The 16,508-nt window shown below is 42.4% G+C and overlaps 1 protein-coding gene across 3 annotated transcripts in view; it reads right to left on the bottom strand.

The window, feature by feature from the left end:
* Positions 1 to 16,508, bottom strand: part of flna (filamin A, alpha (actin binding protein 280)) — a 38,048-nt gene that overhangs the window by 10,789 nt on the left and 10,751 nt on the right. For all 3 annotated transcript variants that reach the window (XM_026368489.1, XM_026368491.1, XM_026368490.1), the window contains exons 3-23: positions 10,414 to 10,668; positions 9,345 to 9,442; positions 8,489 to 8,636; positions 8,035 to 8,153; positions 7,867 to 7,944; positions 7,579 to 7,741; positions 7,294 to 7,494; positions 4,978 to 5,115; positions 4,288 to 4,414; positions 4,050 to 4,186; positions 3,749 to 3,945; positions 3,518 to 3,631; positions 3,270 to 3,413; positions 3,065 to 3,188; positions 2,375 to 2,535; positions 1,877 to 1,967; positions 1,399 to 1,568; positions 1,129 to 1,246; positions 872 to 984; positions 634 to 783; positions 201 to 519 (exon numbers count right to left, since the gene is read on the bottom strand). In XM_026368489.1, the coding sequence (XP_026224274.1) occupies positions 201 to 519; positions 634 to 783; positions 872 to 984; positions 1,129 to 1,246; positions 1,399 to 1,568; positions 1,877 to 1,967; positions 2,375 to 2,535; positions 3,065 to 3,188; positions 3,270 to 3,413; positions 3,518 to 3,631; positions 3,749 to 3,945; positions 4,050 to 4,186; positions 4,288 to 4,414; positions 4,978 to 5,115; positions 7,294 to 7,494; positions 7,579 to 7,741; positions 7,867 to 7,944; positions 8,035 to 8,153; positions 8,489 to 8,636; positions 9,345 to 9,442; positions 10,414 to 10,668 (3,165 nt within the window). The remainder of the gene's footprint in view (positions 1 to 200; positions 520 to 633; positions 784 to 871; positions 985 to 1,128; positions 1,247 to 1,398; positions 1,569 to 1,876; positions 1,968 to 2,374; positions 2,536 to 3,064; positions 3,189 to 3,269; positions 3,414 to 3,517; positions 3,632 to 3,748; positions 3,946 to 4,049; positions 4,187 to 4,287; positions 4,415 to 4,977; positions 5,116 to 7,293; positions 7,495 to 7,578; positions 7,742 to 7,866; positions 7,945 to 8,034; positions 8,154 to 8,488; positions 8,637 to 9,344; positions 9,443 to 10,413; positions 10,669 to 16,508) is intronic.

The raw sequence follows: 16,508 nt of genomic DNA, 5'->3' as shown, positions 1-16,508 counted from the left end.
AGCTCAAATTACAGTGCATTCAGTTCAGTTCAGCTGATAATTCAAAACCAGCGCTCTACTTTGTAAACCTTAAATTCTGCATGTAAAACTGACCGACCCAACATCCCTAATTACTTTAGACCATTTTAAAACCAAAGTGTTACCAATTAAAAGTGACTATCAAACCAAATGTAAAGTATTTAAATCTTAGGTTATTTTACCTTTGCCTTCCACTCCTCGTCCAAACACACGGACTCCACTGGCATCAACTGCAGGCTCCACGTTGAGCCGAGCAGGGAAGTTGGGCACATCCTGGCCACCGTAGCGGATGGTGAGAGTGTATGAGCCAGGGTACAGGGGGATGTAGGTGATGGTGTAGGTCCCGTCTCCATTGTCTTGGATGTGAACCTCAGCCTCAGTGCCGCTGTCTGAGATGATCTCTATGGTCAGCTCAGCCGGGCCAGCGTTGGTACAGTCCACAACGAATGTCCCCGTCTCTCCGACCTTGGCACGCTCCAAACCTGGGCCAGAGCAGAGTACCTGAGAGAAGAGGGAAAATCTTTTTTTATTTACTTTACGTTATACATTTGACTAATTCTATAGTGTGTAATGTGAAACACTACACTGCTAATAAATAACACTGCAGTCAGTAACCTTGGAGGGGTCTGTGGCAGGGTACGCTGTGGGGGTGAAGGGTGACCCAGGGATCGGTACACCATCATAGGTCAGCTCAACCTGGTATGGGCCGGCATCACGAGGGATGAACTTCACCTGACTGGTCTCTGGGCTCAGCCCTGGCTCCACCTGGAACAAGTAAAGTGTTTTCACTAATTAATGTTTGTTAATTAGTGAATTTTCTCATTAGAAAAATAATTTAAATTATGCGTCATACCTTGCTGGCCACTGGCTTCCCTGACGGTCCGGTGACCTTGGCAGCGACCTTGCCCTGACCGCCTGCACCCTTGGATTTGACAGTCACCTCCTGGTCTTTGCCAACAGTTATTTCTGCAGTGACACATAGAGCAAAGAGAGCTGTGGATCTGGAAACACAATGACACCCCCAATCCAGTCTGGATATTATAAATATGTATACAAATCAACTTTTTGACTGAATTAGAAGCACAACAGTGATGAAAGGGAAGCACGTACTGTCACCCAGGCCTGTGACGTTGACCTTGCTGAGGTCCAGTGTGGGTGCCACAGCAACATTGAATGGGCTCTTGGGAATGTGATCTCCACCGTAGGTCACAGCAACTCCGAGAGGACCCTGGAGCATGAAGGGGAGCAGTGACAGGGTGGACAGAATTATAGCGCTGCACAGAGATAGCTATTAAAATACTCAGAGGATAGTTCGAGAGGCTGGATTTATTATTTATTGCATTTATTCGCTCTTATTTATGGGTTTTTCTCCAACAGTACCTGCTGCACAGGTGTGTATTTCACAGTGTGTGTGTTGTCGTGGTTGTTGATGATTTCAAAGTCCTTGACAGCTTCTCCTTTGATCGGGCCGCTGAAGTTGCAGTCCAGGTTCGCCTTTCCTGCCCCTTTGGTGCTCACAGTGAAATGAGTGGGTTTGTTCAATTCAACACCTGAGACAGAGAATCAGTGTCTGTTAGAGTGAGTCTGGACCAAAGTTAATTAACGTCTGCAACATTTCATGTCGCTCAAACATCAGCAGTTTATGATGTATACTGTTTTAGGTTATTGTGGAAAATCCTCTGCTTCACTCACTACACTACTACTTAGTTTTTCTTTTGGTGTCGTTTTATTCAGGTCGAATTGCAAAAAACAGAAATGTGAACTGTGTTGACCAGAAAACAAAAAGAAGAATCTATGGATTTAAATATAAAAGTAAATTAGACACAGACAGAACGACCTGTTGAAAACTTTCTCTTACCGCTGCGGTTGAGTCCCGGTCCCTCTGCCTTGACTTTGCTGGCATCATGAGAAGGATCCACTTTGATCCTGATGGGCGTCATAGGAATAGCCTACACAACAAAGAATACGGTGCTCAAGAACCCACATTATGGCACCACACTGACAAACTAAGTGTGTGTGTCAGTAGTTGGAGTGAGGTGATAAATGAAATAAAGACAAAACTAAAACATCAGTTAAAATAAATAAACACCAGTGTTTGTTATATAATTATTTTACTGGAGGATTTACGGACATAAGAAAATATATCAAACATGGACATGTCAGGGATAAAAAGGCATAAAAAGCCTGGCTTCTGCCCATACCCTTTATCTAACATGTACATTGATTATTTTATATTAATTATTTTCCTTATTTTGAACTGTTATAATTATAGAAGTAGTTATATTTTGTTACACAGGATCCACACGGACAATCTTTTCTTATGCATAATTCACAACAACCAGTGTTTTAAAGTTACCTGGTCAGCAAACAGAACCATGATGGTGTAGCTGCCTGCTCCAGGAGGAGTGTATTTGACAGTAAACGTGTCGTTGTCATTTCTAATGATGTCGAAGTCGATGTCTGCTTCAGCGGGTCCCACAACTCCGGGGGCGCACTTGATTCCTATGCTGATGTCACCTGACGACAGGAGACAAACATCATAAGTTGGAGCTGAGGTTTCACGTAGCGCTAAAATACAAAACTGAATTGTTATAAATTTGATAAACTGAACTTTGCAAATAGTTGCCACAAGACACAAACCAATATTAGCATTAGTCTGGTGCCATGTTTTCTGGCCATCAGATAAATAAAAGACTAATCTGCTCTCAGTTATGCATTTTATATTTCAGCACACCATACATTTTATGCACACAGACAGTGTACAGTGGGTTTGCCAGAACCGTTTTAGCTTGAAACTGCTGTGAATTTGCGATCTGGAAAACCACACAACACTACATTATCTGTAAATTTAAAGTAAACTGCACGTTATCTCTGGTTTAATCAGTTCTGTTGTTAATATACAAATAATTATTGCACCTTTAAATATGCTGCTGATTTCCTCTCAAAAATATTTGTGTAAGTAATAAAACATCAGTTGCGTAATGATGGAAAGAACTATGCTGTATGAATCTGTGTGAAAAGCATGCAGACAGTTATAAAGGTTTACCTTGACCAGCCTCAGCACAGTCAACAGTGAAGTATGTTGGCTCAAAAGCCTTGAGGCCAGTCTTGGCCACCCCAGGTCCTGATACCTTCACCTTATTTGGATGACAGCCTGCTCCGATGTTCATCTGTGGTCAAACACACAACAGTTAAAGAGACTTTTCTGTGATAGAAATCTCCTCCGTGTAAATGCCAGAGAGTGTACTCACTCTGAACGGGCTCTCTGGGATGTTGACTCCTCCCCAGGAGACCATGACGGTGTGCTTCACAGGCTTACGTGGGGTGTAACTACAGGTGTATGTGCCATTGCCATTGTCTTTGACCTGGACATCCACAGGTGTGCCTTCACCATCCTGTGCAGATGTGAAAACGAAAGAGTTGAATATTGCAATTCATGAAAATTTCAACAGTATCAAATGTGAGTAAAATATATGGAGATGAGCCAATGACGGCCGACCTGAGCCACAATCTTCAGAGGGGCTTTTCCTCCTTGTTTGGCATCGACTGTGAACTCAGTGGGCTTTCCAACAGCCAAACCACTGCTCTGAAGGCCTGGTCCGTATGCCTTAACCTTGAATAAACACATTCATAGCAACTGAAGAGCTGTGGCAAAGATACTTTCAGATTAATAGAAAGAAGTAAACTTAACTAGTGTTTGTTTGCAGCTACACGTTAATACTGTGTGTACCTTGTCAGGGTAGAAATCTTTGCCTGGTGGGTTGACAATCTCAGCCATGAAGGGAGAATGCTGGATGTCTTCGTTGTTGCAGAGCACATGCACAGCATACTCCCCAGCCTCTGTGGGCCAGTAGCGCACATCACAAGACCCATCCCCCTTGTCGTCACATTCGATCTTGGCCTGAGATGGACCTTCCACAGAGAAACCTGAAAAGAGGGGAATAAAACATAGCAAGCTTAGAAGAGCCGTCAGTGAGTAAAAGGCAAAGTGAAGCTTTGAAACATACTCTCTGCTTTCTTTGGTTACTTACCCAGTGTACCAACGTTGTCTCCAACAGCCTCCACCACAAAGTCAGCAGATTTGCCGACAACGCCACCCTCCAGCCCTGGACCCCAGGCCCTCACCTTCTGTGGGCCGGCCTCAGCGCCAATCTTGACCTCAATGGGACTAAACAGACCAGAGAGCAATCAGTCACAAGGGAGAAGGATAAGATAAAATACCGTCATCGTCACTTGTTCTATTAGTATTTGTTCTATGCTAACATGTACCTGCGTGGGATGTGCTGTCCTCCCCAGGTGATGGTGATGATATATGTTCCAGGTGTGGTGGGATAATAGTCAAATCCGTAAACACCATCTCCAAGGTCTTTCCGTTTACATGGCTCCTCAAGCCCCTCTGTAAACACAGTGATACATATTACTTATGCCAAAATCTTAGGGTGTGTCAGCTCCTCTGCTATAAATAGATTAGAGATGATAGCAGCTTGAATAATGACATCAGCAAGTAGTTGGTGATGGAGCTGGGGAGAACAGGTTAAGCTAAGTTCCACATGAGACTAAAATGAGTTAAAGCTGCTTGGTGCAGCTGCTAAATGCACACATGAACTACAATGACAATTCATACAAAGGTAGGTACAGTAGGTTTGTCTCTAAGTTGTTGCTGATGAGAACTAGCAAAAGAGTTGAGTGCTGTTAAACCACAGCAATGAGCCAAGATGCTCAAATGTTGTGTAGTAATTCTCTGTGGGTTTGTCCCTACAAGCTATTCGTTTCACATCATAAAATGAGGCCATTCTAAACAGCATTAAATCTAGTGCAATCTCCTAATTTTACATCTGGGAATATTTCATTTATGGTTCAGCCAGAGACCACACTTTGCCTACAGTGATTTTACTGTAGATAGAGTTGATGTATCAACTGGTAACTTTAAAGCTGAGACGTGCATGTGCAGCAACTCACTGGGGCCCTTGATGGAAACTTTAAGCTCTCCAGTGCCAGCTCCTTTGGTGTAAACCTTAAAGTCTGCAGTCTCCTTCACCCTCAGGCCCTTTGGCTGCAGACCACGGCCCTGAGCTCTGCAGAGGTTGGGATTACATGCTGTGGAGAGTCATACAATGAAAGAGTGAGAGAGACACAGAGACAGCTTTAAGTATTTTGACTCCAACATTATGACCACAAGAGAGTTGAGTGGTGGTTTGAGTAGGGACAGGAGGAATGAGGTGCAGGGTGAATGATATTAAACCAAAACAGTTTCCATCCAAACGTACATCCATCAAGATGAAAGGTTGCTGGAAAGCGTTCAGCTGTTTCCCGTCTTCCCTCTACCCTGTACACCCATCTGTACCTCCTATCCATCCATCTTATCCCACAGAGCACAATCACAGATTACAGTAAAGGAAGTGAGAATTTATCCCCACACAGGAAGTGGCGTATCCTTCATATCTCCTAATTAAAAGTGCACAAATAGTAGCTGCTGAGTCATAGTTCAACGTGCAGGAAGCAAAAGAAGCCCAGCAGGAACAGGCTCTAAAAGGGGCTCAAGATATTTAGCAGGGAGGGGACTAATTGACACTCTAACATAAAAAAAATATCACAATCACATATTATTATAATTTTAATTATATATTAAAATCTACTTTTAATGTCAGCTCAACATGTGTCAACACGTTTTTTCTGCAAGGTTAAAATCTGATGAAGAAACAAAACCAAGGAAACTTAATTTTAAAATTAAAATTATTTAAATTAATATTTGAAAAAAGATCTACAGTCTTCTTCAGTTTGTAAGAACACAGATTATCTTAGTTTTACATCCTTTAAACATTTCTTTGCCTAATAATTAGATTGGGTTTTCAAAACTGGTAGTCTACTCTAATGAAGCACTTTTCATGAATACTTTATTAATCACATGTTTAAAAATGGCTAATAAAAAATTTATAGGAATACTGTTCTTATAATAGTGCATTTAAGATCTGTTAATACTATTGGTTATTTTAATTAGGCTCTCATTGACAACTTATCAGCAGTTTATAACAGGTGTCTCATTTGTATTTGACATTTGATGACACAGTAGAGCTTAAAGTTGCTCAAAAAATGGCTACTGGATATTAAACTGTTGTGAACTGCTGTGTTTATTACTTAACATATTTACATATGTTTTATTTATTTTTTGATGAAATAAAATATAATAGATATGATATGTTTTGGTTAGATGACTCATGAGGGGTATGGTTTATAAATAAGCTCCTTTTCAGTCTTACTTGTTAGGGCCTCATATTAGAGCACTGATTGACTATTTGAATATTAGGACATTAAATAAGAAATGTAAAGCTATTATGACTTTCCTGTATTTATTTCCTGCTTATTAAGCGTTCTGTGCTTATGTACATACAGAGAGCTAAAATAAATTATAGTCCACATTTACCACACATCTGTTATTCTGATCTCTAGAAATGAATCATGATGCCAAATGCTATATTTTAAAAAATGCTGATCCCAAATTACAAATGAAATTCTTTGTGAAATGTGTCGTTATGTAAAGACCAGTCTTCAGCTGGAGGAAATGAGACGCAGTTTTCCTGTGCAAATACAAACTGCAGTTAATGGTGGTATTCTTCCATCTAAATGTAAGCATATGTTGGTAAAGTATTTCCTCATGGATTTGCTTCAATCTCCTAATAAGGAGATAAAGTAGTGAGAATGTTTGAGTCATTTTGACTTTAGAGCTCTGCAGGCAAATGACACACACCACACATCTAAAACAAATCTATAGAGGCAAGTTACTCACACTTAAAGACATGCAACCCCACAAAGTCTCACACAAACAGTAAAGGATAGGATGCAGTCAAATATCTACACGGACACACAGATGACCCACTCATGCATGCAATCTCACACACACAGAAACGCAGTGGGTACCCATTAGAGATCCCAGGAAACAGGAAATGACAGCAGAAGGAAGAGGCTGTTCCAGAGAGAGGACAGATACCACCAGGCGTCTATCAAAGAGAAGGAGGGAAGAGGGGAGGGGGAGTGGGAGGACACGACATCCAATACAGTGGCAGGAAAAGACAGCAAAGTATTAGACGCAGCTTCAGAAAGAAAAAAAAAACAGCAGAGACGGCAAATATTTAAATAAGAAGGGGCTGAGAGGCTGTCTTTTAAGATATTTACAGGGAAAATATTAACATCCTATTTACACTGCTGTGTAACAAGGCTTCTCAGAGATACTACAACAGAACTAACGCTGCCAAAAAAACTCAAATGTTGAGCTCATACCCTCTCCGATGCTGACTGTGAAGGGACTCTTGCTGATCTGACCACCAGCGAAGGTGACAAAGATGGTGTGCTGGCCTTCCTGTGTGGGTTTGTAGGTGCAGCGGTAGCTACTGTTGCCCTTATCCTCGATGCTGCAAGTCACTGTGTTCTTCTTGCCAGCAGGATCCATGATCACCACCTCCACCTCCCCAACACCAGCACCTGGGACGACCAGAATACTTTGAGTTAAAAACACATAAAAACACATCCATGCAGATATTTTCTTCACTTTGGTTGTGTTATCACCTGCTGTGTAGACATCAAAGTAGGTGGACTTGTTGGCAATGTTTCCTGAGGGCTCGAGGCCTGGTCCCTGGGCTGTGGCTTTGCTCGAGTCTCCCTGAGCCATGCCAATCTCCACCTCGAACGGGCTCTTAGAGATGTGCTGCCCTGCAAACAACACTGTCACCTACAAGGGAGCAAGGAGAGAGTCAAATTTTTGTTTGAAAGCCTTATGCCCTCTTTAAAGATGGCCGCATAACTAGCATGCACTGTAAATAATAGATCAATCTTATGCAGTAAAATCTTGTTTACCTTGTGCATTCCCGTGACTTTGGGGGTGTAGTACACAGAGTAGGTGCGGTTCTTGTCATTGTTGGCTGTCACTTTAGCCTGGAAGACATGCACAACACAGATGAGCAAAAAGGTTAAGTGGACAATATCTCTCAGTGAACAAACACCCCGAAGTGTTCAGTGTCTCACCTCCTCTCTGTGTCCTGCAGGGTCCTCCACATAAACCAGCACCTCTCCCATTCCTGCACTGATGGTCTCGACGGTGAACACAGCTTTCTTCATCACAACATTACCAACGGGCTCGATTCCTGCAGAGAGAGAAGCAGAAGGAGAGCTGTGCAGTAAATAATGTCCTGTGAATCATTTATGATCATCCTGGGCGGACACAGACACAACTATGAGCATCCATTTTATTCATGCCATTTAATATCTATGCCATAGTTACAGCAGTATCCAGAACATGGATGAGCCTAAATTCCTTCCTGGTGCCAGAGTCCAACCTCTTGGACTATCCCACAGTTTTTGGTTCCATGGCTGTAAACATGTAAATCCCCCCAGCTCTAAACTGATCCAGCTGCTCAGTTCAACTGCTTTTATTTCCTTGGTGAAGTCTAGTTGCAGATTTGTGTTTGTGTGTGTGTACCTGGTCCATAGGCCCGGGCCTTCTTAGGGTTGAGTTTTGGTCGCAGAGGGGCGCCAGGCTTCAGTTTAGCCTTGGGGAACTGGGACAGGTAGGTCATGACTGAATGTTCGTCCACGTTGGGGTCAACGATTTCTTCAGGTGTTATCACCTAAGAAACAAGGACAAAATATTGTCAAACGTTTTTCATCGTTAGTGTATTTGCTTATGAAACAGCCTGTAGCACCAGGTTAGTTGCCATGGCAGCAATTACCCACAAGAAAATCAACCGAGTTGTGATTTCGTGATGAAAAAACCACAAGTCTACCACTCCAATACTCAAAAAGTACCTGAAACAAACTCACATGCAACCAGCTAGCCCCCAGTTATACAGACACAATCATTGTCTGGTTTTACAACCCACAAAGACAGCAGGGGAAGAGGCAAAGTCAGTTTCTTAGCAGAAGCAGAGCAAAAGACGGAAACAGCAGCGACCACAGAGCCAACTGTACGCACGCTATGCTGTGCCAGCTGCCAGCACTGTGCCAATCATTCCAACACAACAGTGTCTGACACTCACCAGAGTGACTCAACCCAAGAACTAGAACAGTAAAACTAACTTAAAATGTCCCTATTAAAATGTGGAACTTTTGATTCTGGTCAAACACAATCAAGTCACTAAGGACAAGTGGTGGAGGCGGACTTATATGCTCACTTCCACCATAAGCAGAAGCATTAATAGAGAAAGTCGGCTAACAATCCATACATCCAAATGACAGCAGCATTCCAGCAATTCAGCTTTTAAATTATAAGAGGAATAATGTGTTATTTCATATTTCTAGAGAGGATTTTTGGTCCATTGTAATGATATTTATTTTACCTGTGGGATGCCCAGCCAGTCGTCAGCTTGCTGCATGGCCTCACGAGCATTATCCACTGGTTTGGTCTGATCCCACTGGTCCCAGTCAGGACACAATCCTGCAGGAAAGCAAGGAGGCGAGTTGAGTTTACTACAAGAGGCAGTGGAGCATCAAGTTTAAGTAAACATCACCACACCAAAAAATGGTTTTACAGCCGATCTGTCTAATTAGTCCCAACGTGCTGTCTACAACGTTATATATGTCAGAATGCAAAACATAACTGATCTTTATTAGGAGGTGACTCTGCAGCAGTAATTAGGCTTGGGGTCATTTATGCATCCCACATATGAGCCCTTGAATTTATCCATTGGATGTTGTGATACTCCCACTTTATCACTCAAATGCATCCTGGCAATGAGTTATTTGTTTAAAGTACATGTTCATAAAAGCTGACGTTTGTTATTCTTGGGCTGCTGTAAATCTTTTGCTTGGAGGAAAGTGAAAGCTTCTGTTGAATCCTTATCTCAGGCTTGAGGTTGTTGGTGAGCCACAGGTATGCCAAACATCCCAAGCATGTAAACAGAAACCTCTTTTATGCCTCACTTTCCTTCACCTAGATACCTCCTCTCCCTCCTCTGTGGCTCATTACGCCCATCCTCCTTTCCTACTTTCCTAATTTAAAATCATTGTATTGGGAAGCTTCAGCTCGTCTCACCCCCACTCCGTCCAGCTCATCCTCACTCTTAGTTTTTACTTTTACACACACACACACACATGAGAATTATGAACTTAGGTCTTCTCTGACCCGACCTTAGACCTGTATCTGTCAATCACTGTCACATGTATAGAGTTGTGATGCTGAGAGACAAACCTACACTCATCTAATACTTTTTAAGAGCAAATACCAGCTCAACAACTGACACTGTCGAGAGCTTCAAATAGCAAAAGTCTATGGGTCAGTGTTTCAGGTGACTCGTTACGACATACTATGTTTTCTAGCATTAAGTCGTTGGCACCCATCTACCCCCTCCTGTAGATTCACACTGATCCCTCCCCAAAATAAAAGATGTTCAAAAAACACTTCCTCACCTGGAGCACAGCTGTCAACCAGGGCACCCAGGGCCCGGCCAGTCTGCCAGTCTCTGTTGAAGTTGGTGATGGGAAGCTCTGGCAGTTTGTTCTGGATCCATCCCAGCAGCCTCTGCTTGGGGGTCTTTTGTCTGCCATCATCTGCAGTCTCCTCTTCCTCATCCCACATGGGCATGGAGATAGAATAGTGCAGAATCAAGGTCCAGATAAGACCCAGGATCAGCTTCAGGTTCCCATCGACGATGGCTTTAGAGTCTAGGGTTCAGAGGGGAGAGAGAGGATGCAGGTTAAAAATCATGTTATGTACAAATAAATGAAAATTGACATGTATCAAAGGTGGAGGGTAATTTAAATAGGATGATTTTAAGATGCAGCTCTCCCAGCCAAAATTATGATAAAGAATGTAGAGAGGAGGCAAAGCTGCATGGGCTGACTACAGGGGGGACTCCAGTTATTGTTTGATCTTACGGCTTCTATTTGAAGTCAGTGTTTCAAGATGAAGATCTGTAACGATCTGTGTTTTATGTTCCAAGTTTCCCTCAGGAGTGTCTCTGCTATCTGCTATCTGCTATCTAATGTAACGGCAACCGTCTGTAAGGAGGAGTGAGATGCATACCTAGAAATCATCGACCATGGTCTGGTTTAGGGAGAGATAGCAACAGTTTGTTTACTTCCAACATAGACCTTTATGGTCTACTTTATGACCATTTGTGCAGATTTTAATCTGGCTTCAGGCCACTCTAAGTAGTTAAGTGCTGTTCATTTGGATCCTGACTCAAATAAAAACAGCTCTGGTGCTGCTTGATATTTGTGCAGTGTTTGATACTGCTGACAGAGGAAATATGGGCTGCATTATCTGTTTGAGTCTTCAGTTGGTTTAGATTTGATCTCAAAATAAATGGCTATACCATTGCTGATCATAAATACTAGTGGGTCTGCACGACACAATATGCACAAAAAAAGAATGCTTATCATAGCTATGCAGACAACACCCTCATTCACATATCCCTCAAAAATTACATTGGCCCCACTGATTTCACTGTGCCAGTGCAGCCCAACTGTATTCAATTAAATAGAGTAAACATAGAAGTTATTGTATTTCAACAATAAGGAAGTACTTAAAGATAAAGCATAGCTTGACTCTAGATCTGCAACAATGACATCCAAAGTTAGATGTGAGGTTCAGTGGCCACACCAAATAACAAACTGCACAAGAATTTGAGTTTCATGTTAAGGCAAGATTCAGAGAAATTCATTCAGGGTGTTGGCAGAAGTGTTGCTGCTGGTTTATAAATCACTTTCTATATTCTGGTTGCAATCAGCTGTCAGTCTCTGAAGAATGGTAATGTTTTATCCCTTTTCTGTTGATGAGTTTAAATGCACCTTAATTTTGTCCACTCACAGAATCCTAATCAAAAACTCTTACTGCACTTTTATTACCATTATTTTACTGCTTTTTTTTTTTTATTATAATATTTCTTACAATGTAAAATGTTCTGATGGATTTTTACACCCTACAATGCCCTTGAATACACAGAAACTTCCCTTGTATTTAGTGGATCTACCTGACTAATACATGTGTTTATTGATATTGCAGTGTATTTGTGGAAAAGACTAAACTTTTCCGTCTGAGTAAACTAGTTAATCAGAAGAGGGAGACAGTATGCAAAGGGAATTTTCTGAATGAATCATAGTGCAGACTTCTATAAACGGTAATATTGGAACATCTTAGCAGAAAAAAATGAACCTCTGAATATGAACAGGAACAAAGACTGTTTCCTATATTACCGTGAACTGGGTTGTGGGATAATTTTTAATAGATGTAACCTTGTTCTCTTCTCTCACTCCAGTCCATATTTGGTTGATCTAAATTATCTTTGAGGCATGTGTCTGTGTTCCACACTCACCATTGCAAGCACATTAGATAGTGGTGCAACTAGCAGCTAGCCCAGACACGAGGACAACCACACACACGCCACCCAACATTACCACCCCAGCGTGCACACACATGTTGCACAAGAAGCTGTTGATCAGGAGCCATGATTGCTTAGGTCCAGCCTTAAGGAAAGGGTGGAGCAGTGCATTTGTGTTTCCTAGCTGATGGTGATTAGAACAAAGCTAAGGACCTAAGGACAGGATTGAATTTGGGAATTTGAGACTAGGTTCTCATGGCCCTAGAGTGTAAGGTGTCATGAATGCAGATCCAAGTGACAGTTTTGCCTTCATGTAAGACTTTTGGCTGCAGAGAGCATGAAAACAGAATTCAGCTGAAAAAACATAAAACAGAAGAGCTTTAGCTGATTCCAATATGAGATAAACTGATTTGTTGTTGTTGTTTAGACTGGATTCATTGTTGGAAGCAGCAGCTCAGTTTGAAAACCAATGAGGTCTTGATTTCTTTTCTCAGACAGTTTTACATAATAATGCTGGGGCTGCAGTTAGGGGCTGGAGCTACTGAAAGGCTGCAGGAGGTGTCCAAGGATAGGGTCGGACAGGATGCAATTCTATAGTGAAAGAGTCGTGGTGGAATTTGATGCATAATGAGGCTGTTAATATAAGACTCACAACAACACACGAATACTTTACATCAGCTGACTAAAGTAGAGAAGTTCTCTGCCTACATGCACAAGAACATCTGTCAAGACATCTCAGCTGGCTGTCTGTCTGAATTCATGTTCCAACAGAGAGATGTACTCGCAAGCTGCCAACCCTGCGATCCATGACATGTGTGCTCCCAGTGGAAAAATACACTGTGCACAGTGATAAAACAGAGCGGGGTCAGACAAAAGGTCTGTTTGGATGACCCATTGCCATGGGAACTTTGAGTAAGCTGGAACATTATAGCAACCAAGTGGCAACACAGTTCGCTCGGGAATGACAGGAAGAAGAACAAGAGGCAAACCTTGAAACAGAAGAGACATGAGAAAAAGGAAAGAGTGACAATAAAGCAGAGACAGAACAAGACAGAGAAATGTTGCCTAAAGACAGGCATAAAACTGACTGACAGCTATGACTTATTTGTGCTGATAAGAAGGAGTGAACGGTGTGTGCATGTATTCCACAAGCTGGGACCTGCAGCAGGAATGCAGATGCAGAGGTGTGTCACACAGGAGTCCGTCATCCACTTCAACACAAACTGATGAGGACCGAAACAAGAGCGTAGAAAGAAAAAGAGTGCATTGATGAAAAAATATATAATAATAATAATAATAATAATAATAATAATAATAATAATAATTAGTGATTTTTATAAAAATTCCTTTTCAGCTAATTAACCAATTTGTTTTTTTGGGTCTGTGACGATGTCAACAACAGAGCATCATCTCCGGTTCATTCCTTTACCCCCCCTCACAAGTATTGTTTGGGCATAAATATGTTCACAATGCCTGATAACATGTTACGTGTTGTTTTTTTTTTATTCCTGCCTCACACACACAAAGCCACTAAACATGCTTGGAATCTGCCAGCATTCCCGGTAGACCACAGCGCACCAAGCCTGACAGAGCCCATATACGGACACAGTCTGCCACGGCCTCCCCCTCTGCTGACTCATAACCCCCCACCCCCTGTTGTGTGTATGTGTGTGTGTGTTTGAGAGAGAGTGCTGAGGCTACTGTATGAAGAATGTGCGTGTCTGTGGTTGATGCTCCTTTTGTCCCCAAAACTCCCATGACTCATTGGATCGGCCTGCTGCTGCATCCCCCCCCCCCGTCGAAGTGACATCGCTATGACTTCATCACAACCCCCTAACCCGCAGATTGACCTGAGGTTGTACTGCAACATCTGGAGCAGATTACTCCTGAGATCTGAGGAGAAGGACGTAACGCACAGCAGGTTTAGACAGTCCTGAGTGTTGACCGTCACTCACTCACTCAACAAATGAAGAACGTTCATCAGAAAGACAATTGTCACAATGTGTGTTGAAATGCTTCATAGGCAGATATACGACCTATTGTAAATGTATCTGCATTTAGAAACAGTTTCTCCACCAGGGAGCTGTAGACACAGCAATTATAACAGGTTTCCTGATGTTGTACGTTTTCATTTAAGCCACTGGAATAAATTACTACAAATTAAATCTTGGAATAAACTGTAATACTGATTATAGCTGTGGTGCACTAACTAGTCATTGTGATGGAATTGACTTTAATGTAACCTAACCAGTCATTACCACTTTACAAATACTCACACAAGTACTTCTACATCTGCCTCGAGCCTGCTACACCATGTATAACGTCGAGCACTGGATGATGTACAGATTGTACATACTGAACAAATTTACTTTTGGCAGACTTCTCAGACTTTAAGGTCATCACACACACAGACATGGCTGGAAAGAGGAGGAGTGGTCGGTGTGACCAAAACCCAGTCAGACAGAACACAGTGAGGAAATGTCACACATTCCTCTGCCCTTATCTCTCTCACACACATTTTTACTAAAGCAGCGTGTACAACATCTGCTTTCTTATAAAAAACATGAACACGTCATCAAACTTTAATAAAACTCAATAAGTCTTCCCTAAAACATTTGCTTTACAAGTGTGTATGAGTTCAGCTTGTAGGATGAAACATCCAAAAGCTGAAAATCTTTGACCTGCAGCTCTCTCTCTCTCTCTCTCTCTCTCTCTCTTCCTCCCACCTCTCCTCCCTATTCTAACTCCATTGCAACAAGCCACACTAGAGCTACTACACTTCCTCCTCTTCCTTTCTACTCCTTCCAGTCATCCACCCTCCCTCTTCTCTCGTTCTCTTCACTCCCTCCACTGGAAAAAAAAAAGGTCCTCCTGGTTTTTTAGCCTTAAAAGGGCAGAAGCAAACTGGATCTTGGCAGCCCTCCCATTCCCTGGTCTCTGGTTACAGACGGAGGGAGGAGGGAGGACAGGACAGGGGAAGGGAAGGAAAGGAAGGAGGCAGAGGGGGTGGAGGGCCAAGAAATAAGAGAGCAAAGGCAGGAAAAATGCTGTGTGGGACATTTTTAAATCCCGCATTGACAACAGCACTGGCTGAGGATGGGCTGAGATATGTTCAGAGCGAGGAGACCAGATAGGCTGACAGAAAAATGAGGTTCGAGGAGGGTGAGCAAGTGGAGAAAAATGAAAAACACAAGGCGAACATGGAGCAACAAGCAGGGAGAGGCTATGATAGAGACCGGGGAGGACATGGGCACAGCATAAAATGATGAATGAGTAGGTTTAATAAATACCATGCGGCTTTAATCAACTGTTTGTTTCCTGGAAAAATCTAAGAACTGTGATCAACCATAAGAGCAAAGTCTGGGTTTCCACGTAATTGATAGCTCTTGGCCTGGCAAATATGATTCAGGTCTGGAAAAGTAGATCCCCTCCAGACGGGTTTCTGGCACGGCAACCCAGCCTGTGTGTGTTTGTAGGTAAAAGCCTGTAACATAATAACAGAAAGCAAAACACAGCAGCAACTCGACTGCCGTCGCTCGATGAATGAATGTAATATTATTAGATGGAGAATGTGGAGAGTGTCTATTAACTGCAGGTTGTTAAGAGTAAGTTATATTAATATCTGCTTGTTCAGTATGAACATGGGGCACAGGGTTTATGGCACATTTCCAGCTCTGATGTAATGAAATAGCCTGAATACCACTGTACTGAATACGGATGCAGACTCTGCTAATCCTCCGTGTCCACTTGAGCAGCTCCCTCCCGGCTGCGCAGACAGGAAATTATGCTAATGATAACGAGATGGCAGGAAGTGATTCATTTTAACCAGAGTGGCTAAAACGCCACAGTTATCTCATGCTCTGCCCGACATTCCTCTCTGTCCTACGCCACAGTTTCACTTACACTTTTCTTGCTTCTGAAAATGAAAGAATCTGATGCTGTGTGACATCTCCGACACAAGCAGGCTCCCAGTAAACAAACTATTTAGATTTCCCAACGGGTCTATATCATGTTCATCTCATTAAGCGAAACCTGAAGCAGCAGTTGTAGGAGCTTTGGGACTTGGGCCTTAGCGTTGCTGCTGTAAACACTCTGGGACATTTAATTAAAATCAGCATGAGCTACTGTATTCGCCACAGCAGAATCAATTCTGGCTTTTTTTTAGAACATTTACATGAATGT

Source organism: Anabas testudineus, chromosome 7 (genome assembly GCF_900324465.2).
Source record: "Anabas testudineus chromosome 7, fAnaTes1.2, whole genome shotgun sequence".
Classification (NCBI taxonomy): domain Eukaryota; kingdom Metazoa; phylum Chordata; class Actinopteri; order Anabantiformes; family Anabantidae; genus Anabas; species Anabas testudineus.
This window is presented reverse-complemented; position numbering and strand designations above follow the sequence as displayed.